At 38.5% G+C, this 26148-nt stretch overlaps 1 protein-coding gene across 7 annotated transcripts in view; it reads left to right on the top strand.

Moving 5' to 3' along the window:
* ASTN2 (astrotactin 2) overlaps positions 1-26148 on the top strand; it is a 960073-nt gene that overhangs the window by 374572 nt on the left and 559353 nt on the right. For all 7 annotated transcript variants that reach the window (XM_084779663.1, XM_084779662.1, XM_084779659.1 and 4 more), the window contains one exon: positions 6895-7041. In XM_084779663.1, coding sequence (XP_084635789.1) covers positions 6895-7041 — 147 coding nt within the window. The remainder of the gene's footprint in view (positions 1-6894; positions 7042-26148) is intronic.

Here is a 26148-nt window from a genome sequence, read left to right as displayed (position 1 = left end):
ACTGGAGACTTTTATGTCTGGTATGTGCTTCTTAAAGGAGCAATGTAATAGCTTTTATAGGAATATTATGGGATAGATAGTTTTCAGCTTGATGCTCTCTACACAACTTATTCTAATGTAAGTGCTTATAATCAGTTCTTTTGGCCAAAAAATCTTAAGAAATCACCTTTGCTTCTGTCCCACTGTGAACTTTTCAGTTTCCATGGCAACTCCCCAAGCCATAGAGGCTGCCTCATCAGCTTCTGGCCTTAGTACAGACTTGACCTATGTGTGTCCTTCCTTCCTCTTCATTTTTAGAGACAACTATGGTAATTAAGACATTTTCTTATCAAATGGTTTCCCCAGGAGGCTGTTTAATCTTATTCTTTCTACTACTTTGACCCTTATTGTATGAACTTCCATTCACTGTCTATTCTTTCTCTTCTGTTTCAGCAAAGAAACATTATTCTTAATATATTTGAGAATGTGTTGGATACAGAAGTAAATAAGTACAGAAACCATGTCAGATATGTTTCTATATCTGTATTAGAAATTGTTATTATGTTAAGTGTCTACTGTGTACCACAACAAGTGTGAAGCATTTGATAAAATATGCCACCATTAACTCTTTCAACATTCCTAATGTATAGGTCATTTTATCACTCTTTCTTAGGAAAAGCACATCAGCCAGCTAAAATATTTCTACTTCCGATCCAGAGGGTCCTAGAAACCTACAAGAAGAACATTGTGATAGATGGATCTGGGCCCAGGGGTCCTGCTCGAACTATGGCACCAGCCAAGGACAATACATGCAGTAAACTTCAAACCTCTACCCAGATCTAGCCAATGGACAGGACATTCCCCACAGTTGAGTGGAGAGTGGGGACTGACTTTCACAAGAACTCTGGTGTCCCATATTTGACAATGCTCCCTGGATGGGGAGGCCTGGAAGCACTCAGAGGAAGGATAGCAGGCTACCAAGAAGAGATTTGATAACCTATGACCATATAGAGGGGGAGGAAGTCCCTCTCAGTCACAATCATAGGGGAGGGGAGTAGGGGGAAAAATGGGAGGGAGGGAGTAATGAGAGGATACTAGGGATGGGATAACAATTGAGATGTAATATGAATACGTTAATAAAATATATTTAAAAATAAAATAAATAAAGATCCTGGATTGTGGTGAAGGTTTCCATGACTGGATGGATATAATTAGTTCAGTAATGGTTCATTGAAAGAGGGTGAGCAATCTGTCTTGGCCTTGGGCATCTTCCTTGGCCTTGCAATCAGCTTTGTGTGCCCTGGTAACATTCCTGATAAATTATTGGTCCCATCCATATTTATCGTTGCATGAACTAGGGAAGGAGAATATTTCTCAGAAATTGAGTTTTGTTACATGTTACTAACTAGATGGAACATCATCTTAGTTTCATTCTGTTGCTGTTATAAAACCATATGAACAAATCAACTTATTTTTAAAAAGCATTTCATTGCATGCTTACGGTGTCTGAAGATTAGAGTCCTGGCTATCAAGCAATAGGCAGGCAGGCAGATAGGCATGATGATACTGGAACAGTAACCCTCATCTTGAGACAACAATAAGAGAAAGAGAGCTGAGAATGGCACAAGCCTTTTGATACCTCATACCTGGTGACACATCTCTGCTGACAAAACCACACCTCCTAAAACTTTGCAAACAATACTACCAACTGAGAACCAGTCATTCAAACATATGAGCCATTAGAGGCCTCTCTCATTCAGACCACCACTGAGAGTCTATCCCCCAAGCTACCAGCTCCAAACACCACTCATACCCCATCACTCAGACTCCATTCGTCTAAGACTTTTTTTTTTCATCCTAGGCTTTTCCTTGCATGCCCCTTGACCAAGAGTAAAATCAACAGACTCTTGACTTATAAACTTCCCCCACTAGTTGTTATGTATGAAGTAACTGAGTGCTATGGTAGCTATTTAAGGTGAGCTCCATTCACGATTCTCAAGTCTCGTGAATCTTCTTTTTCTTAGATAACATTGGTATTAGCTTTTATACATGCTGTAAAGCTACTAAAATGTTGGTACCTTAGCCATTTGGGGCACTCAGTTAAGAAATAAAAATTTTTTCGTTCTTTTTACTCTGCAGTCATTTGAAGTTTTAGGAATATCCCACTTCTTGACACCAGAACGAGCTATAGTTTAATTTATTCTTTCACTTACCCATTGTTCTACAATTCTAACAACTAAATATGTGTGAATAGCTCCTTCTATGTGACACCCTGATTGTCTTAGGTTTGGGAAGAAAGGCAAAGATCCTTTTCTCTTTTCTTTTCTTTTCTTTCTGTCTTACTTACTTACTTACTTTATTTGCTTTTGTTTCTGATACAGGGTTTCTTTGTGAAGGTGTGGATATTCTGAAACTCTGACTCTCTCTCTGTCTCTGTCTCCCTGTCTCTGTCTCTGTCTCTGTCTCTCTGTCTCTCTGTCTCTCTGTCTCTCTGTCTCTCTCTGTCTCTCTCTGTCTCTCTCTCTCTCTCTGTCTCTCTCTCTCTCTCTCTGTCTCTCTCTCTCTCTCTCTCTCTCTCTCTCTCTCTCTCTCTCTCTCTCTCTGTAGATAAGGCTGGCCTACAACTCACAGATCTACCTGCTTCTGCCTCCTGAGTGTTAGGATTAAAGGCATGGGCCACAAAAAGTGCACCATACCACCACCTGTCAAGATCCCTTTCTTAAATTAAGCAACTTCTAGGTCCCAGGATTTAGTTATGCATGAAAGGTGTACAATGTAGGATATGTGATTTTTCTCTCAAGCAACTCACTGTAATTAACAGAAAATATATATTTATAAAATTCCAAATTTAGATACCATTAGGTTTCTTGTTACACTGGAGCCAATTGGTATGGCTATGCTAATTAGCATTCTTTTTGAATGGTCAGTGTCCATATTATGTTGGTTGATAATATCTCCATAATTTTGAAAATGACTATGCATGTACTGAGATGCTACCATGTTTCAGACATGGTACTAGGCACTTGGGTGGTATGCACAGGGATTTTTTGTATACACACACACATACTCACACACACACACACACACACACACACACACACACACACACACACACACACGACTCTGGTCCAGTGTACACTTATTGAAGCCTTAAAGCCTACCCACAATGACATACCTCCTCCAACAAGGTCACAACTCCAAATCTTTCCCAAACAGTTTTTCCAACTGAGGACCAATTATTCAGACATATGACACTTATAACAAGATATTGGGGAAAACATTAAGCATGTTTATCTGAGGAGAATATGAAGAACTTCCATTTACTGTGATTCTCAACCAATGATAGAAAGAGATAGGGTTAACAGAACAGATGGAGTAATGTCTACAGAAACAACAGGTAACATGGACAACATAATGGTGTTGCTCACTTTGGGGGTATTTTGGCAATTCAGCCAAACTAGTACCTAGGACTGGTAATGGAAACCACATGAGGCCTTTATGTGAGTGTGTGTGTGTGAGGGGGGTGTATTTGTTACAGGCTGTAGATGCCAGCCAGGCTGACGAATGCGGACCGCACACTGTGAACAGATGCTATAAAATAGCTCCAGTGGTTTCAGCAAGGAATGAGTTGGCATATGTGCAGACACCTTTCTCATCCTACAAGCAGGCAACAGAAGGAATGGGGAGAGAGGGTGGCTGAAAATACCAACTTCATAGAAAAAGTTATTTTCTCACAGTTATGGGATATGATCAGGAAATATAAGCTAGATTAAGTCCTTCTCTACCAAAAATTGCCTTTGTTTAACATTTTTTCGCAGCAATGAAAAATCAGACTACAGCAGTGCCCCTGTTTATGAATTCACTTAAGCTAGCTGCCTATATCTAAACTTAAAACATTCACTGCAAGAAAAGTCACAATTAAGGCTAAGCTTCCATGCACAAATTTGCAGGACACAGTCCAGTCCATCGTGGCATCTTTGTATAATCTATTAAAGCATTCCTTTGGAACCATTTTAGTCCAGCAGTGTGTGGAGTCTTCCCCCTGTTTCCCTGATCAATAACACTATCAAGTGACATTGTATTACAAATCTATGTCTTTATACGGCTGTAACTATCTTACTAGAATATTTTACAACTTAAAAAAAAAACTGAGGCTGTGGGACTGTATTGTTTTTGTAAAGTGAGAAGATGAAAGACCAAAAGATGACATTTAAGCATCTGGTCATCTAAACAGTAATGCCTCCAAGACTTAGGAAGTCTGGAACAGGAGGACACTTTGATAAGATATGTTATTTTTAATGGGTTGTATTTGTCATGCTTGTGAGATGGCCTCATACATATGTGCAATTTCCAAAGTGAAGAAGTAAAGAAAAATTTAAAACTACAGCGTAAATGCCAATAATCTACAGCTTAAAAGAAGAGGCAAAGAGGAAAATCTCAATGAATGAGGATCAAAGGAGTCTTAGGAGAGACTCCAAATCTGTTTACTGTCCCCAGAGCCTGGCCATGCAGATCTAATCTACTTATTCCACCGCTTCTATAAAATTACTTTAATTTACCCATGCGGAATTCTCCTTCACACACTCTGCCCTCTTGTTTAGATTTTTAACACAGTTTGCTTAGGAACCTAATCAGGGAAAGACAAGTCTGGATTTTTCTCCTAGTCTGTAAGTAAATTCCTGAAAAGTGGTAGATTGGGTGGGGATTCTAAGTACATGTTGAACATGATGTGTGTGAGGTGGACTTGGATCTGGAAGCACCATGCGCTCATGCACATGAAGGCCAGAAGTCAACCACAGTTGTTCCTCAGGGGCTCTCAATCTTGATTTTTGAGCTATTGTCTCCAATTGTTCTAGAACTTGCCTTGTTGACTAAGATTGCTGAATAATGAGGCCCTGGTGTCTGCCTTCTTTTTTCCCCCAGTCCTGGGGTCACAGTTGTACACACTGTGCTGGCTTCTTAAAACTGTGTTCTGGAAATTAAACTCAGGCCTTTGTGCTCAAAGTCAGCAGTTTCCTGTCTGACCATATCCAAAGTCTGTGCTATGCTTGTTTCACAAATTAAGTTTTCAGTCCGTACTGATGAAATTGAGTTATGCTAAACAGTTTCTAACTATGAAATGTTTCTCTATGGCAGGTTTTCTATATGCATCACTGTGTAATCATTGTGTCAGTGCTTTAAGATATTTAATATGATCCTCAGCATGTATGCCAAGTAACCCAGTTACTTCTGTTGGTGTGATAAAACCACAAAAACAACTTGTGGAGGAAACAGTTTATTTCAGCTTATAAGCTATAGTCCATCATGAAGAGAAGTCGAGAAGAACTCAAGGCAGCAATTTCAGGGCTGGAACTGAAGCAGACTACAGAGGAATGCTGTTTACTGACTTGCTTTCTCTGGCTTGCTCAGCTGTTTTTCTTATACAATTCAAGAGGTATTTGTCCTTGTGTGACACAGCTCACAATGAGCCAGGCATTTCTCTAGTAATAAACAACCAAGAAAATGCTCCTACAGAATGCCCAAAGGATGATCTGATGGAGGAAATTCTTCAGCTTAGGTTCTCTCATTCCAGGTGACTATTGTTTGCAATAAGTTGACAAAAGCTATCCAGCAGCCCAGGGAATAGAGGTTTGTAGAATGAGGTAATTCACATGGTCAGTGAGGGGTATATTAGCCAGCTTTCCATCACTGTGCCAAAGTGTACAAGACACTGAGCTTAAAGACAGAGAGATTCATTCTGGTTCATGGTTTCAGAGGTTTTAGTTCATACTCCTTTGGTTCCATTGTTTTTGGATCATATAGTGGATAAGAATCAGAGAACAGTAGAGTGTTGGGGAAGGGTCTAAAGACAAGAAATACCCTTCCGGTACATGCTCCACTGGAGTGACCTGATTCTCTACCTGGGTCCTCATGTCTACCCCAGCAGTTCCTCCAACCATGAACTCATGTATTAATACAATTATCCATTAATGGGAACAGATGATTGCTTATCATCTGATCACTCTTTAAAGTCCCAATTTGGCACCTTGAATGAATTGAGCAATCAAGCTTCCAATGCATGGGCCTTCTGGTAACATTCTAAATTCAAGACATAAGAAGGGATAAGGAGGTCCCCTTCCGTCAGAGGTCTAGGGGAAGAGAATAGAGCAAAAGATGGATGGAATGGGGGGAAGTGGGAAGGTACAAGTGAGGGGATAGCAATTGAGACATAATCTGAATTAATAATAATAATAATAATAATAATAATAATAATAATAATAATAATAATAATAAATTTTGGAGAAAAAAAGGGATAAGAATCAAGTTTGAATCCAGAATAGTCTCACCCCAAAGAACATACTTGCTCTGCTATCTCTTAGTAAATAGTACCATAGGATCTCTTCATTTATGTTCTAAAGGGAGTTTAATACTGTACCATTATTATCAAGAATGACCCACTAAATTGAAACGGGAGGATTGCAAATTTTTAGAAGCTGGTTTCTTTTTCTTTTTCTTTTCTTTTCTTTTTCCTTTTTAGCCAAAAGAATCAGCAAGCCTATTTTCACATGTTTAAGCCAAAATACAGTAAGAGGTTGGAAAATACGGTTTACCCATACTCTTCTGTCATAAATTTAATTTCATATTTTGTTTATTAATTTTTCTTTGTTCTTGATAATCTTGTGCATTTGTACAAAGAAATGTAATCATGCCCACCCCCAATTCTTCCCTGCAAGTCTTCTCAAATACACCACAACACAGCCTCATCCCAATTTCATGTCTTCTTTTCTATTGTTCCCTCCCTTTCCTTCCCTCCCTCCCTCCTTTCTTTTTCTTTCTGGTTAATATTCACACTCAGGAAATATAGAATCCCCTACCTCCACACCATCCCCATATCCTCACCTGATGAATTCATATCTTTGTTTATTTGTTTTTCAGGTTTGCTGAAAAGCCCAGTGAACAAGACAGCCTTGACACTGATTGCTGTGAGCTCCTGCATCTTGGCCATGGTGTGTGGCAACCAGATGTCCTGTCCACTTACTGTGAAGGTGACTTTGCATGTGCCTGAGCACTTCATTGCAGATGGTAAGAGCCCAGCATTGACAATAATCTACAAGTACTTGTCATCTTGTACCACAATGATTAATACCACCATGCATGGCACAACTTCAGAACAAAGGGGTACCCCATAGCTCTAGAAGAAGTACTCATTTCTTTAAATGCCTGATTATTAGAACTAAATTAAAGGGTTCTTTTATTATATTTTAACAGAAGGTTTGTTAACTAAAAGAAGAATTCAAAAATGAGTGAAGAAACACTGGGCTCATTCAGAAGATCGAAGAGTTTGATCAAGCTTCTTAAACCTGTTTCAAATTTTAAAATGCCCCCCATAGAGAATTACATAATTAAAAGTATATGACAATGAAAATTGTATGAGTTTTACTAGAATTTTTGAATGGTCTGGGGGAATGTTCATATCTTGATTCCTATAACAACTATCTTGCAAAATTCTACCACTTACTCTTCAGCAAATTAAATTGAATTAATAAGACAATGTAGTCACCATGGTCATTAGCAAAACGTGTCCAAGGAACTGATTAAGATGCTTGATGTCTATTGCTAAAGTGCCCTCTAAAAAACAGTCCTCCATTGGTTGGCCGATACCTCCTCCCCAATCCTTTCTATTTGCTGTACTATTGAGAATATGCCAAAGTTTAACATGAGTGTTTTTTAAAAGTTCTTCATGAGAATGCAACTTAACTTAATTTCCATTTTTGTTCTTAACAGTTGACATATGTTTTTTGATGTTTTTATTCCTGTATATGATATATTCTATTTACTCTCATATCCCCTTCTTCCTACATTCCTTTTTCCAATTCATGCCTTTCTCTTTTGTGGCCCACTGAGTTCAAGCAAGGACATCTTGTCACCATGGATTTGGATTTATCCATTGGAGGTTTGGGGGGCTCAGCAATATATATAAACTAAAGGCAAACTGAAGACAGTGTTTTCCTTTGTCCAGAATCATTCGTATCTAATCCTTCTGCAGGGCAGAGAGAGTGCCTCCATGAACTCTCTCCTCATTTATAAGTCACCTTAATATTTTTATACTTTTACCATAAACACAACAGAGTTACTTTGAAGATAATATATACTTGTGACTGTCACTTTATGCACTTGTGCATGTAAGTTGTTTTTCAAATCTCTATAAAAATCTCCTGTTTTCATCCCCATTGAATAATATATATGTATAAGACAGGAAGTATGTGTGTGTGTGAGAGAGAGAAAGACACAGGGAGAGAGAGAGAGAGAGAGAGAGAGAGAGAGAGAGAGAGAGAGAGAGAATGAGAGAGAGAAGAAAAAGAGGAGAAGGAGAAGAAAACAAAACAGAATTTATAAGAAAATATAGGCAATTCGTTACATAAATCTCAGAACTAGATGAATTACCAAAGTCTATGTGTGGCTGCAAAATTAAGATGGGGAGATAGGAATAGCAAACATGAACTGATAAAACCACTGTGAATGGGCTGCCCCACACCTTACACACACCTAGGATCACTCAACAGTCACTACTCACTAGCTGTTCTATTTCAGGATGTAGAGATAACCAAGCTTATGCTATTGGTTTGCACATGTGTAGAAATGTTCATTACAGGATAACTTACCTCAAATGTTTGCTATCTTGTCTACTTTGCCTTTCTTTGACTGGATATTCATATATACAAAATTGTGACGATAGTTCAATTTGACTAATTGGTATACTGTAAGGATGATACCTACTTCTTCTAGATGATTATCAATTTTTCAGACATGTAACTGGGGAAGAGGATAGGAAAAGTGACAGAGAATGTTGTTGGTCAATATACAATAGTGCCCCAGATATAGAAAATAAAGATAATTCAGAAACTGAAACATGCCCCCTCATCAGATGGAAGTGACTTTCCTAGTTCAAGAGATGCACACATTATGGTCATCTATCTTCTCTGCCTCAGTGGAAATACTAAGTTCAGACAGTATTTGGCATCAGGAGGATGGCATTTTGTCGTCTTCTCCAGTTTAGTCCCCAGGTCTTCTATCTCGGACTCTCTATGTGTTCCTCATCTCTTCACTTCAATAAGAGTAAACGTGCTTCTTATTATTCACAGATGACATAAAAAGGACAGGGACTCACTGATAAGTAGGAGCCAGTCTTCTCTGCAGTAGAAAAGAGAAAAGATCAATCTTTTATTTGTTGCATGGTTAGATGGAATACTAACTGTAGTTCTCAGAAAAATCAGGCTGTTGCATAGCAGAAGGAGCAAGAAGCAATGATAATGCCTATTTCCTTGTCCCAATGTCATCATTTTGCATTGATAATCATAAATGCACAATGTTCTGTTATAACTACATAAACACTGGTAGAACATGCATAGTTTAATGATATTTTACATGTATTTATATAACTAGATTATATATAGATTCTTTTATATGACTGGATACATGAGGGAAGAGATCACAATGAGGCCTGTCAGGAGAACATCTCATGTCAACTATAAGGAGATCCAGATGAAACCAGCTCCCCTAAGGACCATATTGCTAGGACAGCCTTCATCCTTACTCACTATTCCCAAGGACTCTAAGCTGCCAAGGTGCTGGCCCTTTCTCAGCAGCAAGAGGTCTCAGCCAGCCTTATGCATTGAGCTGTCTGTGGTACTGAAGTATTAGATGGGGCTGAGTAATGGGTCCCGTCTTCGGAAGAAAATGAATTCTGACCTTGTGTTACTGTATAGTTATACTTGATGCTTACGGCCCATTATGAGGAAAAGGTCAAAACAACATAGCACTTGTCCAGAGCCCAGCTGGCAAGAGCAATCGATATGAACACAGTTCTTATCCAAGCCTTTGACAACTTCCACCTTTTTTTTTTCTTGGACTTCTTCAGGGCCACGAGTGGCTTTTGTCCACTAAGCACACATTGAAGATATGTAAGAAATCTTATCGTGAGCTTGTCTAATTTAACATTTTTCTCCATATGCTATCTATAAATCATCTACACATGTCTAGTAACCCCTAAGACCTAGTTAGCCAGGTGGAGGTGGAGCCTGGCTATTCTTATTTGTAAGGATTGAAAGGTGCCTCAATGGAATTTTTGAGAGATATGCTGTATGTTATTTTCCCATGATTATAATGGATTTCTAAAGTAATAAATTAAATGATGAGAGATATTTTGTGGCTTGTGGCTTTAGAATTTCCATTCATGAGCACCTAACTTTGTTGTTTCTTGTGTCTAGCCAAAGAGCAACATCATGGCAGAAAGGTGTGACAGACCAAACCTGCTCATCTTCTGTCACCTCGCACATAAACAAAGATCAGAAGGGGTAATGCACATCCTAAAAAGATGTACTTCCCACCCAGTGACATTTGACTTCCCAATAATGACACCAAAATATGTTATACTTATAGGTCATCTGATTACATGATATCTCTCATTATCCAGTCTTCTTTTAGTGATTACATGTAGAATCTTGTGACTCTGCATGCAATACATGAGTCTTATGAGAAAATTTTCTCTGTAAGCTGTACCATATGCCACTATGTCAATAAGTCTGACTTTCTTTGATGCAACAAACATGGTTGCTCTTTTAAAACCCTTAGAGTCTTCATGAATCTATTTAGTTTCCTCTATACTTGTTACTGTCCTGTGGATGGTTCAATCTGATAACAATTCTTATGGTTTCTCACAGCACTGAATATAATATAAGATTTCTGCCACTGATGTGGATAATATATGTTTCCTAATACTAGAAGTTTAGTCATCATCAAAACTTCTGGGAATAACTGACAAGTAGTTATCAGCTATTATTAAAAGCCATTTTTTTCTTTTTTCATCTTATTTATTATAAATTATTCAGCTTACAACCTGAATGTTATCCCCTTACTTGTATCTTTCCATTCCCATCTGTCTTCTACCCTCTTCCCTTCCTCTAGACCTCTGACAGAAAGGGACCTCCTCCCCCATGTATTGCCAAAGCTTATCAGGTCTCATGTGGACAGCCTTCTACCCCTTCTTCTGTGTGCCCACCAGGCCTCCCCACCAAGGGAAAGTGATGAAGTCAGGGCCATCAGAGTTCATGTCAGAGGTAGACCTGACTATCCCCTCTACCGTGGAGAATGAGCTGTGCATTGGTTAGATCTGAACAGGGGGCCTAGGTTTACTACATGCATTGTCCTTGGTTGGTGCAACAGATTAAAAGCCAATCTTTGCAAAGATGTTAATTTGCACATCCCTAGAAACAAAAGCCAGTAAAGGAGACTACATGTGATGAATAATCTATTTAGATTAATTATTTAGGATAGTTCCACTCTAGGGTAGATCCTCTGGTTTAGGGTTTGGTGGGTTTGAAAAAGAAACTAAAATAATTTTTGAATATAAATTTATCTGTTATGTGTCACATGTGTACAACTCAGTTTACTTAGACATAATCACTCAATTATTAGATCAAAATTATGAGACAGAATTAACCATCTTTATTTTGCCTGCCTGGAAGAAAAAGAGTTAAGGTGAAGATATACTATATAGAAGGGGAGAAAACATAAAAGCTTAATTCTTCTATTTCCACAGTTCCTCATCTTACCATTCATCAAGCATCCAGAAGAGAAACTGTTGTTGAAAGGGATAGCTCTTGGAGACCCCATAAGGCAAAACTAGAATTCTGAGTATGAAGAGTGGAGCCTTGTTACTGTCTTGTTCTGCTGTTGACTCTGTCACTTTGTACCTACTTCCAATGTTTCCTAAGCTTTAGTTTCATTATCTAGAAATTGGGTATAATAGCATACTTATCACATGGAATTATTGTGCAGAATAAATGAAATAATGCCCATAAAGCTCTTAGCTCTGTACCTAAGATGGAGTAATGGCTCAATAAGTCATATAAATGCTAGTAGTTGTGACAATATTTTCCTAATACTAGAAGGGGGTCATTGCAAGGTAATGAGTCCCCATCACAGAGAACCTGGGAGGACAGATGACCCCATTCTGTGAAGTCATAGAAATGAGGAGAAAGCGTGAGTTGGGTTAAGCATAAATTCCATTTCATTGGGAACCATTTTATGAGAAGGTAAATTCTCAAACCACTTCATTTTCGAAGGTTTTTTTTTAACAATATATTTATCTCATCTTTAACATTCTGTCCCTGCTGTCATCCATTCTTTGATGAGTCTCAGAAATAGTGTAAGACTGAAATGTGGGGACTGGGAAAGAGATTATCTTTTGAATACTTTTCTAACCTAAGTTGTTAATTGAGCTCCTACACACACACACATATATACACACACAAGGGAGAGAGATATATATATTTAAATAAAACTATAATTTATATAGATATGATTATCATAGAAACATACCTATATTAATATGTTTTTTCTTTATTCAGGTCAATTTAAACTATTAACCTTATCTTTGTAGATAAAGTAAGATAGTTGTCAAGTCTTTTCTGTTCCTTATGACTGAGTTTTTTAAAGTCTGAAGGTTATTTCTGAGCCTAGAAAATCAAGTATAAATGCCCACATATCAAGATGCTCTAGTTTACTAATATGACATTCTGTGGATGTTTTGAACACAAATTTGTTTACAATGAATCCTGTCCTTACCTTTCTGCTTCCCACCCCTACTTCGTCTTTCAACTCAAGGGAGTAAACCAATACATGACTTTGTGCCTTTAATAAAGAATGAGGTTCATAATTGGCTGCAGAGCTAGTTCGCTAGTGATTTGAATACATGGGCGGAGTATTTTCAGCTCCTAGAAGGGAAAATTACACCACACTGAAAGTGACTGCTTAGCCACAAGCTGCCAGGCAATTTATTCTAGAAAGTAGTTCCTTAGGCACCTGCTCAGGACTCATCCCAGGCTTTGTTTTAAAATGTTCAGCGTTAATCACAGATGTTCAAAGGAACATCATGAAGCAGGTTAATTGGTGGAAGTGCAACACAATATGGCCCTTGCCTTTTTCATTCCTAACTCATCTGCACAGACTTTATGCTGTTAAGACCAGTGTCTTGTTTCTGTCTCTTGCTCTCCAAACCCTGGCTTATTAATTATTCTATGTGAGAACTAACACTCTTCACCTTAGTGATTTCCACTCCTCCATTTCTAAGCCCAAATGGCTTTTCTTTTTTCTCAATAACACCTTCATTACATACCTCAAGATATTCTCACTGTAGTCAAGTATTCTATACACCTATATTTTTGCCTTTTACAAGAAATAACTCTGAACTGCTGCTGCTTGTGCGTCACTGAAATGGCTGCATTACTCAAAATCTTGTCTTTTGCATTAAAACCAGATGCTAGACCAAGTCTTTAAAACCCCAAACGATTATATTTTAAGAAAATATCTCTAAAGTTATGCTTCCCATAAAATCATTCAGTGACTTCCTTGTCCTTTATGATCAAGACTGAGCATGCGCTTTCTGCCCCTCTTAGGCCAAGTTCTAAAATATTTCTCAGTGCCTATCTCAGGGCTTTTGCAGGTATTGCCATATCCACTTCTCTCCAGTTTCTCACATTTATTGAACTGTAGTTGACGTTCCTTTCTCCACGCAGGCTGCTATAGATAGATGTCTTGCTAATTCCTCTCCTTCAACCTTACTTTTTTCCTTGATTAAAAGTATTTTAATACTTGTCTTTGTAATCACACAATTATTTGGTTAGTATCAGTCTACCACACTTGGTTGTAAACTATATAAGATAATATTTGTTTTATACATTGTGTTTAGTACTTATGACAGTGCCTAGAACAGTCGCCTTTTACCCTGAAACATTTGCCAGTGAAAAACAAAATGAGGTGATTATAATGAATAGACTTAAAGTTTCCCCAAGGTCAAGGGACACAGGCTATTCATGTCTTAAATCTATTATAATGCCTAATGGACACATTGACATTGTAAATATGTAATAAATTATGCAGAGGTGGCAGGTATACTTGGATACCCTGAGAAGATACAACCTCAAGAACAATAGTGCCAGAAACCTAAGGCTGCCTCTTCTCTCATTGACTTCCCTCCCCACAGTTTCTGTACTGATCCCCAAAGATAAGGAAATCAAATCAAACTCACACCCCAGCTCTGATACTAAAATGAAACAAGCTTTATCTCAGAGCCAAAAAAGAAGGAAAATATAAATTGAGCTGAGATTCAGAATGCCCATGGGGGAGGAGGCAGTGAAATACCAATAAACCATATTAATATGCTGAAACCACGAAGAAGAAGTTGAACTCCAACCCAGACTTAATAACTATACGTGAGCAAGTACAGGGAGAAGGCAAGGCTAGGTTTCAGTAAGAATTAAAATGAGATCTGTAATGAAACTGGTAATATAATTATAAACTGTGAAAGATTTTTCCCTCTTCCTTATTCTTATTTTTAATGGGCAACTTGCTCAGCAATGGCTTGGCATCAATTCTGGGAGCTGTGGACACCCCCTACAGTGGCCTGAAATTTTTCAAACCTCTTCATTAAGAAAGTCTAAATTCACAAAACTGTAGAAGGAAAAAATATGCTTCAAGCCATTTCTCCCTTAAATAGTAACTGATCTTCAGGTTAAATGTGACAAGGGGCCTGGGGAAGAACAAATTTGGGGAAACCATTTTAAGCAGCTGAACTTGTTGAAGTCTTTATAGCTATCACAACAGCCAGTGGGATTGAGAGTTTTAATGACACTCTGTGCTAAGATGTTAGCTTGGCTTCCAACCAGAGTGAATTGTTACTAATTTCCTTCCTCACAAAGGAGAAAACTGTGTTTGACGTCCACAATTAGAGACTAATTTCTGTGTTTTGATAGCAGACTGAGTTCAAAAATATATTCCAAGGAACTGGGGACAGAGGGTACTTATAAAGGATAGTAAAATTCAATTTTATCTCATTAATTGTTCTATCCTGTTGTTTTAAATGTAAGGCTTCATTTCCCTTTAGACTCCCAGGATAGAAAGAGGGTTGGGAGCTCCCATAATACAGAGATCAAATCTCTCTAGGTAGATGTTGCACCATTGACAGGTTGATGTTTGCAAATGATGCAGGAATGAGATAATGAATGAGAAAACAGAGGCAACACATACCAAGGTCAAGTATCTTATGTAACTCAGGAAGGGGTAAAATTTAGACCCAATTCTTACTCCTTTCTTTGAGGCAAGGGATATATTATAATGCCACCCCAAGTTCAAGTTGCCTTTTCTAAACACAGTGGTAGGACCCTCTAATTAAAGAGGATGTCAGTACATCTGAATTGTTTTGGTAACTTTGTAAATTTTTAAAAATTGTATTAACTTATTCAGATTACAACTCAATTGTTATCCCATCACTTGTATCCTCCCATTCCTCCATCCCTCCCACTTTCACCCTATTCCCGTCCCCTAGGTCTATGACCAAGGGTGACCCTCTCCTCCACTATATAGGCAATCAAGTCTCATCTTGGTATCCTGCTTATTCTTTCTTTGAGTGTCACCAGGCTTCCCTACTAAGGGGAGGTGGTCAAATATGGAGCACCAGAGTTCATGTCAAAGTCAGTTCCTGCTCTCCATATAACTGTTGAGAATGTCCTGGCCAGTGGGTGGATCAGAGTAGGGGTTTGATGTTTACTATTGTATTGTCTTTGGTTAGTGCAATAGTTTGAGCAGACCTGCTGGGCACCGATCCACTCATCATGATGTTCTTCTTGTAGGTTTCTAAGACTCTCTGGGCCCTTCTATTTCCCCATCTCCTATATTTCTCTCACCTAGAGTCTCAGTAGGATGTCCTTACATCTATCCCAATCTCCTGGTAAGTGAAGACTTTCATGGGACATGCCTTTTGGGCTAGTGCCCAATTATAAGTGATTATATACCATGTTAGTCTTTCCGCTTCTGGGTTAACTCACTCATGATCATCTCTAGTCCCATCCATTTGTCCACAAATTTCAGGATTTTCTTGTTTTTAATAACTGAGTAGTATTCCATAGTGTATGTACCACAGTTTCTTTATCCATTCTTCAGTTGAGGCACATTAAGGCTGTTTCCAGGTTCTGGCTATTATGAATAAGGCTGCTATGAACACGGTTGAGCATATGTCTTGTGTGGAAGAGTATTTTCTGGGTATATTCCAAGGAGTGGAATAGTTGGATCTTGAGGAAGCCCTATTCCCAGTTTTCTGAGAAAGCACCAGATAGATTTCCAAAGTGTTTGTACAAGTTTACATTCCCACCAGCAATGAAGGAGTGTTCCTCTTTCTCCACATCCTCACCAGCATGATGTGTCACTTGAATTTTTTATCTTAGCCATTTTAATGGGTGTAAGATGGAATCTCAGAGTCATTTTGATTTGCATTTCTCTGATGACTAAAGATGCTGAGCATTTCTTTAAGTGTTTTTCAGCCACTTGATATTCCTCTGTTGAGAGTTCTCAGTTTAGTTCTGAGCCCTATTTCTCAATTGGGTTATTTGTTTTGGTGGTGTTTAATTTCTTGAGTTCTTTATATATTTTGGGTATTAGACCTTTGTCTGATGTACGGTTGGTAAAGATCTTTTCCCTTTGTTCTGTTGACAGTGTCTCCTGCCTTACAGAAGCTTCTCAGCCTCATGAGGTCCCATTTATTAATTGTTTACCTTAATGCCTAGGCTGTTGGTGTTCTGTTCAGGAAGTTGTCATCTGTGCCAATGTGTTCCAGGCTTTTCCCCACTTTCTCTTCTAACCAGTTTAGTGTCTCTGGTTTTATGTTGAGATCTTTAATCCACCTAGACTTGAGTTTTGTGCATGGTGACAAATATGGGTGCAATTGCATTATTCTACATGTAGACATCAAGTTAGACCGGCACCATTTGTTGAAGATGCTATTGTTTTTCCATTGAATATATTTGGCTTCTTTGTCAAAAATCAAGTGACCATATTTGTGTGGATTCATTTCTGGGTCATCAATTCAATTTCTTTGATCAACCAGCCTATTGCTGTGCCAGTACCATGCTGTTTTAATTACTGTTGCTCTATAGTACAGCTTGAGATTGGGTATGGAAATTCCTCTGGAGGATCTTTTATTGTATAGTATTGTTTTTGTTATTCTGAAGTTTTTGTTTTTCCATATGAAGTTGAGAATTGATCTTTCAATGTCTTTAAAGTATTGTGTAGGTATTTTGATAGGGATTACATTGAATCTGTAAAATACTTTTGGTAAGATGGCAATTTTTACTATGTTAATTCTCTCAATCCATGAACAAGGGAGATCCCTACATCTTCTGATGTCATATTCAGTTTCTTTCTTCAGAGATTTAAAGTTTTTTCAAACAAGTCCATCACTTGCTTGGTTAGAGTTACTTCTAGATATTTTATATTGCTCATGGCTATTGTGAAGGGCAATTTTGTAAATTTAAATTTTTTTCACTTTATATCCCAATTTTAGCCCCCTTCCTCATTGTCTCCTTGTCCTACCCTCACTCCTTGATACCCTCTCACCCCTTCCCTAGTCCTCATAAAGGGGGAGCCCTCCTTCCCTATCATCTGACCTCAGCCTCTCAATTTTCATCTGGACTACATGTATCCTCTTCCTCTGTAGCCTGCCAAGGCCACCCCACTAGGGGCTGGTGTTCAACAAGTAGGTACCAGAGTAGATGTCAGAAGAAATCCCTACTGCCCATATGATAGGACCCACAAGGAGACTGTGCTGCCTATGGACTACATCTGAGCATGTGGTCTAGGTCCTCACCATGCTGGTCCTTGGTTGGTGCATAAGTTTCTGCAGCACACACCTCACACTGTACCCCTCCCACCCATATTTGCTGGCTCCATTTGGTCTCTTTTGAATATGACAATGAGAGGATACTGCCTTTTGTTACTGGTTTATTCTTTTTCTATTTATAAAGACAAAATAAGGCTTAGAATAGAGTCTTCATGCATAAAGCTCTGTAAGTAAAGGGATCATGTTAGACAGCTTACTTTCTCTCACCTAGAAGGAATGAACCAATGAACCAAGTACTTAAATTCTTCATGATCACTGATGCTTTCTTCCTTTAAATTATTATGTGTGTTTCTTCTCTTCTTTCCTTCTTCCTCTCCTCTTTTTCCTAGTTTCCATCTGTTCTTCACATTTTTGCATATCATCTTCTCTCTGATGTGCTCATGCACTATGGATGCACAGGTAGATAAACTCAAACTTTTTGCATTTCCTAGATTAGTGACAAGTATAAGATGAAATATAGTCCTATCATGGCATCTGATTGGATGCTGTGAAGGAGCAAATGAAGGATATCTAAAAACTCTAAGCTGTGGATGATCGATCTTGCTGAGAAAAAGGTTTTTATAGTATATACTACTCAAGCTAGATCTTAAACCTGCTGGAGCTTGCCTGGTGGGTCATGGTTGATGGTACACTTCACAGTAAAGTGAAGGAACACTTTTCTCTGCATTTGTGTAGACCTTGTGGAAATTCTTCATACTTGCAATAACAGTAGCACTAATAATGAGAGTAATTTACAGAGCTCTATGGTGTTTTGCAAAGCATCACTTCATTTAGTTGTATTACTTTATGAACTCTGCCCACTTATTATAATGTAAAGTCTGTGAGAACATACATAGGTCATGTGAGAATAAGGATGTTATTTATGTCCTTCAGTATCATACATACAAAATGAATCATTTCACATTAACATGAATATAATTTGTCAACAAGATCACTCAATGACTATGATAAGGTCAACCATGGTCAACTCTGGACCTCCATGGTATTTCATGAATCTGGGCAAATCTCTATTTTCCAGGCCTCAATATCTTCATTGTAAATTATGGGAGAAACCCAAGAAACTACTCCCTGCTGATAATTTTGAAAATAGAAGAAACACTAGAGTGTAAAACCTGGATAATATTACTATAAGTAAAATAAGGCAGGCACAGAAGGACAAGCACCACATGTTCCCACTCATGTAGAATCTAAAACATGTGATCTCATGGAGGAAGAGAGTAGAATACTGTGTGTTGGAGTCTGGAGAGGGTAGGGACTGGCATATAAAATTGCCATTATAGAGGAATTTTGTGCTCTAGTATCCTATAATATACTCTGGCAATGTAGTTAACAATAATATATTCCATTTTTAAAATGATTAAAATAGAAGATATTGATTATTTGCAAATTAAAAGAAATAATAAATGTTTTAGTGAGGGATGTGCTGTAACAACTTCACTGAATTTATCAATATATAGTGTTTACATATGTTAAAGTACTTCACTAGACCCCATTACTCATATATATTTCTGGGTCAACTTAAAAATATTCATTTATTCTTAGTAGTAAGATCCTCTATTAGTTTCATGTTAGTGTTTCTAGTCTTGTCTCGTCAAGCTAGTTCAAGTCAATCTATGTAGCCAGACAGTAGATGCAGAGAGCAGAGGCAGCTGAACAAACTTTCCACAGCCCACAATTTGCCATTTGAAGAAAGCTTATAAGGATCATGGCCAAGTTTCTCTGGGGACTGCAAGCTCCCAAGGCTGTCTGGATGAAAAAGAAAGTGGTAGGAAGTGGCTGTGGTGAGGAGGATATATCTCCATCTCAAGCTCTCAGCTCCAGATGCCAAGGGATCTTCAGCATGTTCAGTGGCAGGAAGAGTATGGGAGGAAGAAGAATGAAATGTTTTCGGAAGGGAGACTATGAGATGAGAGGAATAATTACAACCTGTACATCCCCTGCACAACCCTTGATGTTTTGCTTTTTTCCTCAGCTGTTCCCTCTGGATTATCTAAAGCAAATATACCAGCAGCTTCTCAACCTTGGCATTCCCAGAAGCTGGTTGTAACTTCTGGAATCTCTATTAATGCCCTGGGCATTGGTCACTAGATAGACTTGCTCCCCAACTCCCAAGATACCCCTGTTTGTGCCTTTCTTTGTTTTATCTCTGCTTTACATTTTAACTTTATCAGGAAAATTCATACTTTCAGTTGTAAATCTGACATTTCCTGAGCTCAAGATAAGAAATCAAATTTTTGGAAAACCTCAAATGTAGCAAGCATTAAAGGTATAAAAGGTGGTGAAGACAACTTGGGGTTTAGAGTAAAAAAAAAATCCATCATATCAATAGGGTTCAAATCTATAGACTCCACTTACTAAATGTGTGTCTTGAATGAGACTTGAGCTTTCTTTGAGGTTTCACTCATGTTGTCTATAAAAGTAAAGTCATAGACTCCTCCCTTATATGAAAATGGTGAAGATAAATTAGAGAATTGTATAAAAATGTTTAAAAGTATTTAGTCAGGAAGTGCTAACCAAACCCTCAATGTCATCATCCCCTTCCTCGGCATTGGGACAGGCATGTTTAAATGCTATAACAACTGACTAAATTGAAGTAAGAGGACACAAAACCAGAGTCATCAAGGCTCCCAGAGTCAGCAAGGCTTCCAGAGAACACTGGGTGTTTCCAACTGGGTAGAAGTAGATGGTCCTTGGAGAGAGTACTTTCAGTCTTTCCCCATTAAAGGAAATAGAATGAGTAGGGAATTAGAGTGATTATTTGTTGTTTTGTTTTGTTTTGTTTTGTTTTGTTTTAAGAATGAGATGAGAAAAATAAAGACAAGAGTGATGATCTTTTAGCTAAAGGGAGCAACATGAACAAAGCTGTGGAAAGAAGAGCAGGTGAAAATGCAGATAGGCTGAGGCTCCATGTGGGTAGGAAAGGAAGCTCAGAAGAGGGCCAGCTGAAAGAGAAGCCCCATATTTACAGTTCTGGAACTCAAATCTATTGCTGTTCTCATCCTAGTCACGTGTTTGCCCACTAGAGGTTACACACAGGCACTCTGCTTAACTTTTCTCCTAAAACTGGCTTGACAGAGTTATTGGATTTTAAAAAATAAATGTAGGAGGAGACAAAAAAAAAAAAACAATGCAAAAAAGATTATGTCAAAAAAGATGCCGTAATGAAATGCATTATTGCGTATAATTAATTTATGATAGAATATGTTTTAAAAGGAAGAACTAGAAAAATGATGGCCCAGTGGGTGAAGTGACTGGCATTTAGCCATGAGGACCTGAGTTTGAATCCCCAATACCTACATATAAAGCCAGACATGGTTATATGCACTGTAACCCTGGAGTTGGGGGAAGGACAGAGCTGGAGGATCCCCGGAGGTGGCTCACCAGCAAATCTACCAAAATCAGTGATCTCTGATATCAGTCAGATATACTATCCCCCAAAAATAACATATGATAGAAGACAGCACCTGGCATCAGCCGCTTGCACACACATCCATGCATACGTCAATGAACATAAATACTACACTCACACTCATACACACATGCACACACACACACACACACACACACAATTTCAGGAATAAGGAGATGGCTAAATTATTAAAATTCACTGGCTGCTCGTTAACGTCTGTGTGTGTGTGTGTGTATGTGTGTGTGTGTGTGTGTGTGTGTGTGTGTGTGTGTGTGTATTTAAGAGCTCTAGCTCTAGAGTTAGAGATATCTTGATTCAAACACTAGGAGTTGGAATTTATACCATTTTGGTGTTACCAATGTTAGCTAATACTCTTAGTTTATTTTCTAATCTGTAGAATTGTGATAATTAAATGAAATAGCTGAAAAGTGTTCAGAAGAATGTTCTGCAAACAGGAAGTACTCACAATATTAGTTTATTAGCATCATTATGGACATAATAAACCACTCTAAGTTGTACTCTCATTTATCACATATATAACATTTAGTAAGTTGTTCCTGACACTGCTACTTTAAAGGCAGAGAGATGACATTCTTTATACAAACCCCTAAATTTCTAAAGCTGGTGGATCAACTGACCACTGTGTAAAAGGGGCCTGAGAGACTATAAAATTTTGAAACTAGTAGTTCTGAGGAGGTGCTATATTTGTTCCGTATGATAATGCCTGAACATGGCCAAAAGAGAGTAGGATGAAAAGAGGGAGCCCTATGTAGCTAGAGCTAGTACCTAGACACAGCAACCGGTTGCACTCAAAGACCCAGTTGGCAAGAGTCACAACTGAGATTTTTGAGGGCCAGGAGATCTAGATACCAATAGAAGAAGACCAAAGGAGGCTGGAGATATAGCCTGGTGGTGGTATGCTTGTGTAGCATGCATAAGGCTCTTGACTCTATCCTCAGCACTGTGAATTCATGTCCAAGAGAAAAGGAAGGCAGATTGAATAATTTCCCTTTTTTCAGGCTGTGAAGCGTGGTAGTTAAAAGTTAGAGCACAAATGTCAGAGTCTGTGACTTCAAATCCTAACTCTAGCCTCATCCTCCAGAAAAAATAGGATCCAAATGGACCAAAATTCAGTGTCATTGACAAGACTGGATGGTCACTAGCAACAAGATTCAGTCCTGTGGTGCAGCACATTTGAGCATCAGCTATTATTGATTCCACTCATGCACCATCTTTCTTATATGAGATCAAGAATCAGATGCCAACCCCTTGACCACATTTGACAGAAATGAGTCAAAGCAAGACAAGGAAAAACTGTAAGCAAATATGAAGAACACATAGTATTATGACCATTAAAGCCCTGTCTGAGTGAAATTATTAGTAAAAGATGTCACTGTGCTGTGTGAGAAAAATTAATTTGAGATGTTTGAAGACCACTCTGCTGAGTATTTGAGGGCTTGAAGTATTATCTTACCACATAGTGTTTGGATCAGGGTGGAGGATGGAGAAAGTGTCATTCGTCAGCACCTGCACAGGGGTTAACTTGTCCCATAACTATGAGGCTTCCAGAGATGGATATTTCCTGAAAAGACTTAAATGCAGCATTAATGGTCTGGCCACTCATCTTACCTTAGAAACAGAAGCCTAAAAGGAGACCCAGGGACCTGTTGTCATATTTGAAATATGGAATCAATTAAAAACAGAAGCTTCTACCACCTTAAAAGGGAGCAGATGGGCAAAGAGGTGAAGGCACACGTGGGCATACTGCCAACCAACTAGCTTGGCAAGTTTCTAAATTATAAACTATTAGAACAAGAAACCAACTTCAGTCTCATCCTTGATTATTCCACACACACACCAGCTATATACAATGAATGTTTCCTAAAAGCTCATGTTTTCTTTGTTTTTTTTTTTCCTTTGTAATTAGTACTTTTCTCCTGCATCAGTCTGATTCCACTCAAGCCTAGAAACTCCACCTAGACACCTTCTCCCACATGCATCTCATGTGGGATGACTGTAGACAATGTTCTGTGACTTTGCAAAATAAATGGCCATCTTTGCTTTGGGTTCCAAATCTTCCTATGTATTTAAATTCTAAGGCTCTTATAAACTGTTATCACACTAAAATTGCACTACCTTCAAGCACAGATTCTTTCTCTCTCTTTTATAACTACCATATTTTGTCATAATGTGCATCATAGATAGTAGTTATATATTTAGATCCATTCCCCATTCAAGATAATAAATAAACATATAAGGTAAGTCTGAAGTATTCAATAGCACTACTGTGATTATAGTCATTATTGGAACTTTATTTTTAAACTCAAATATTAATTAGCCAAGTAAACATAAGCTTCATAGTTTCAAATCTCTGTGAGGACCAAGACAGGAGATAGCTAAAAATGTTCCCACTGATATTTCCCTGAAAAGCTTCTTAGACAACATATAGTGTGAAAGGAACACTAAGGCTTCTCTCTGAACGAACTTGAAGATGAGAATGTTTTGAGCAAAACACAGTTACATTTAGTGTGTCCTCAACTGATCTGTTGCCCCCACCCTCGGGAGCACATGGTTCCCTCATGCGCAAGGCTTACACCCTGAAAAACTCCATGTAGACAACAGGAACATGGTGCAGGTTTTAGAGTCACTGAAAAAGAGACTAAGTTTGCATTTGGACATCTCTAGTCTCATTTTTAACCTGCGATCTTTTACCCTACCCCCACATAGGTCCACTCATACACTCTAAATAAACACATTGTCCAATATTTGTAAGAATAACTGGTAACACTCATCATGTGGTTCTGACATGCCAGGCAATATAGTAGGCATTTTACCCCTAATAACTTAGTCTTTCAGAACTTGCTCACATATAAAATATTCCACATTCCATATGTGTCTTGAGTAATAAAGATGGCCTTTAGCAGAAGGCAGAACAGGTCTTGCCTTCATGGCACTTTCCTTCTCATTAAGAAAAGATCGAAACAGATTTTCAAAGTGGCAATGTAAACAGTGGTAATGGGTTGAGCAGCTGTGAAAGGAGTTAAATCGGGGGGGGGGGGGGGGGAGAAAAGACCTGTAACTTCCTGAGGATTATGGGGAAGATCTCTCTGAAGAGATGATATTTAAATAGACATGATGAGGTAAAAAAAGGACATGTACCCAGGCAGAGGAAACAGCAGGTCTAAAGCCATCTGAATGGCTATAGGGCTAGAGTAAGGTCACCCTAGTTCATGTAGATGCAATGAAATGGGATGTAAAGACTGCTAAGGAAGCAGGCACTCTTCTGTGAAAGAAGTATATTTGTTGCCTTTATATGCTCAAGAGAACGGAGGCAGATGAGCTGAGGGCATTGTTAGGGACATTTACCATCTGTTCTGATTGCCTGCATCTAACTTGACCTCCCAAGTCAACTTCTGTCAGATGATGCTCAGGTAAAGCTTACCCACCCCAGCTCTGGTTACATGCTCATTTCTCCCCACCATTCTTATTGCCTCAAACCATTTCTTCTCTCTTCCTCCTTAGGGGCATATCTCTAATTTTACAGTTACCTCCAAGCTCTCCTTGGAGTCAGGAATCATATAGCTTTCCTTTAAATACCATGCCTCAGAATCAGACCGAAGGTCCAGTCCGTGTCTCATTCCAGTGACCAGTTCATTTAACCTTCTTCATGCCTACCCTCCAGCTGACATTGGTCCTCTTCAGGCCTATTCTGTGAAGAAAACTAATTATACCAAGCAACATGAATATGTAGAATTTCAAAGGTTGAATAAATTGGTCAGGTAGAATTTTAGACAGCGTGTGCCAAATACTCTTCAAAGGAATTCACCCATCTCTAACTTGCTCAGTTCCATTTTTAAAAGTCCCTGTCCTTTTGTGTTGCCACGGATGCTGCTGCTACTTAGAAATCTCGGTGCCCATTCCTATAATGGAAATGAAGATGTCCAAGAGAAACACAGCAGCTACTAATGGTCCTTTTTACCCTGGGATCCTGTTTGTGATTATTTCTCAGAAGTGATTTTTAATTGTTTCATCTAAAAGGTATGCATCTTCTCTGTTCCCTCTGCCTTTTTGTAGAGGCGTGTGAATTGGATCCAGCTATTAGTAGCACTTACTAATTTCCTCTGAGTCTTGCTGGCTGAAGCACCAGGCTTGGAACAACTTTTAATTTTGTTTTTAATTAAATTTCAGTTGTTTCAAATCATTCACTTTTAATGCCATTTCTTTGCAGTCCTTAGAGATGGCAAGGGCTGTGCACTCCTGTTTATGCACACACATGAGCTGATGTGAATGTATCCATGGCAAGGCTAAAGACTGACTCCTGGCTGAGGTCCAGAGCAAGAACAGGCAATTAGCAAAGTAGAACTGAGTCAAAAAAAATGGGCTTTTGTTTGTGCTGTAATAATATCTTGAGCTAATATGTTGCTTAAGTGGGAGGCATGGTTATTCTATTTGTTTTTTGCCAAACTGTATTTAAACAAGGCTGCATTCTCTTTTATTTCTTGATAGGATTACCAAATATATGTAGATAGTAATGGTACTGGGAACAGTAACATTTATTAAGCACTTATTATGTGTCAGGTAGTGTTTTAAGCACTTTACATATATTGCCTCATTTACATTAAACGTGAGTAATTTGAAATAGAAATTTAATTTACATATATTACGTCCCACATTCCTATGAGATCATTATCCACATTTTTATAGTTGAGTAACCAAAGCCCATTTAACTGAATGGTTATCATTTGGTTAGTTAGTGGCAGGGCCAGCACCTGAATACTGGCTGCCCCATTCCATACCTCTGCTCTTCAATACTGCCTCGGATTTGCTGCCTCTCTAACAACACAGTAGGGCTTCATCATCTAAATGAATTTAACAATGAGAGGGAGAGAGAGAGAGAGAGAGAGAGAGAGAGAGAGAGAGAGAGAGAGAGAATTCAACCACTGGTTCCTTACAAAAGTGAAGGTGGCTGAACTTTATTCGTTCTTTCATGTGGCTTCCATAGTCCCCATTTCTGTTGTATAAATCATGTATGCCCCCATGGGTTTCAATA

This window comes from Acomys minous, assembly GCF_964271855.1.
Source record: "Acomys minous genome assembly, chromosome: 1".
In the NCBI taxonomy this organism is placed as follows: Eukaryota; Metazoa; Chordata; class Mammalia; order Rodentia; family Muridae; genus Acomys; species Acomys minous.
Note: the sequence above shows the minus strand (reverse complement) of the source record. Positions and strands in the feature narration are given on the sequence as shown.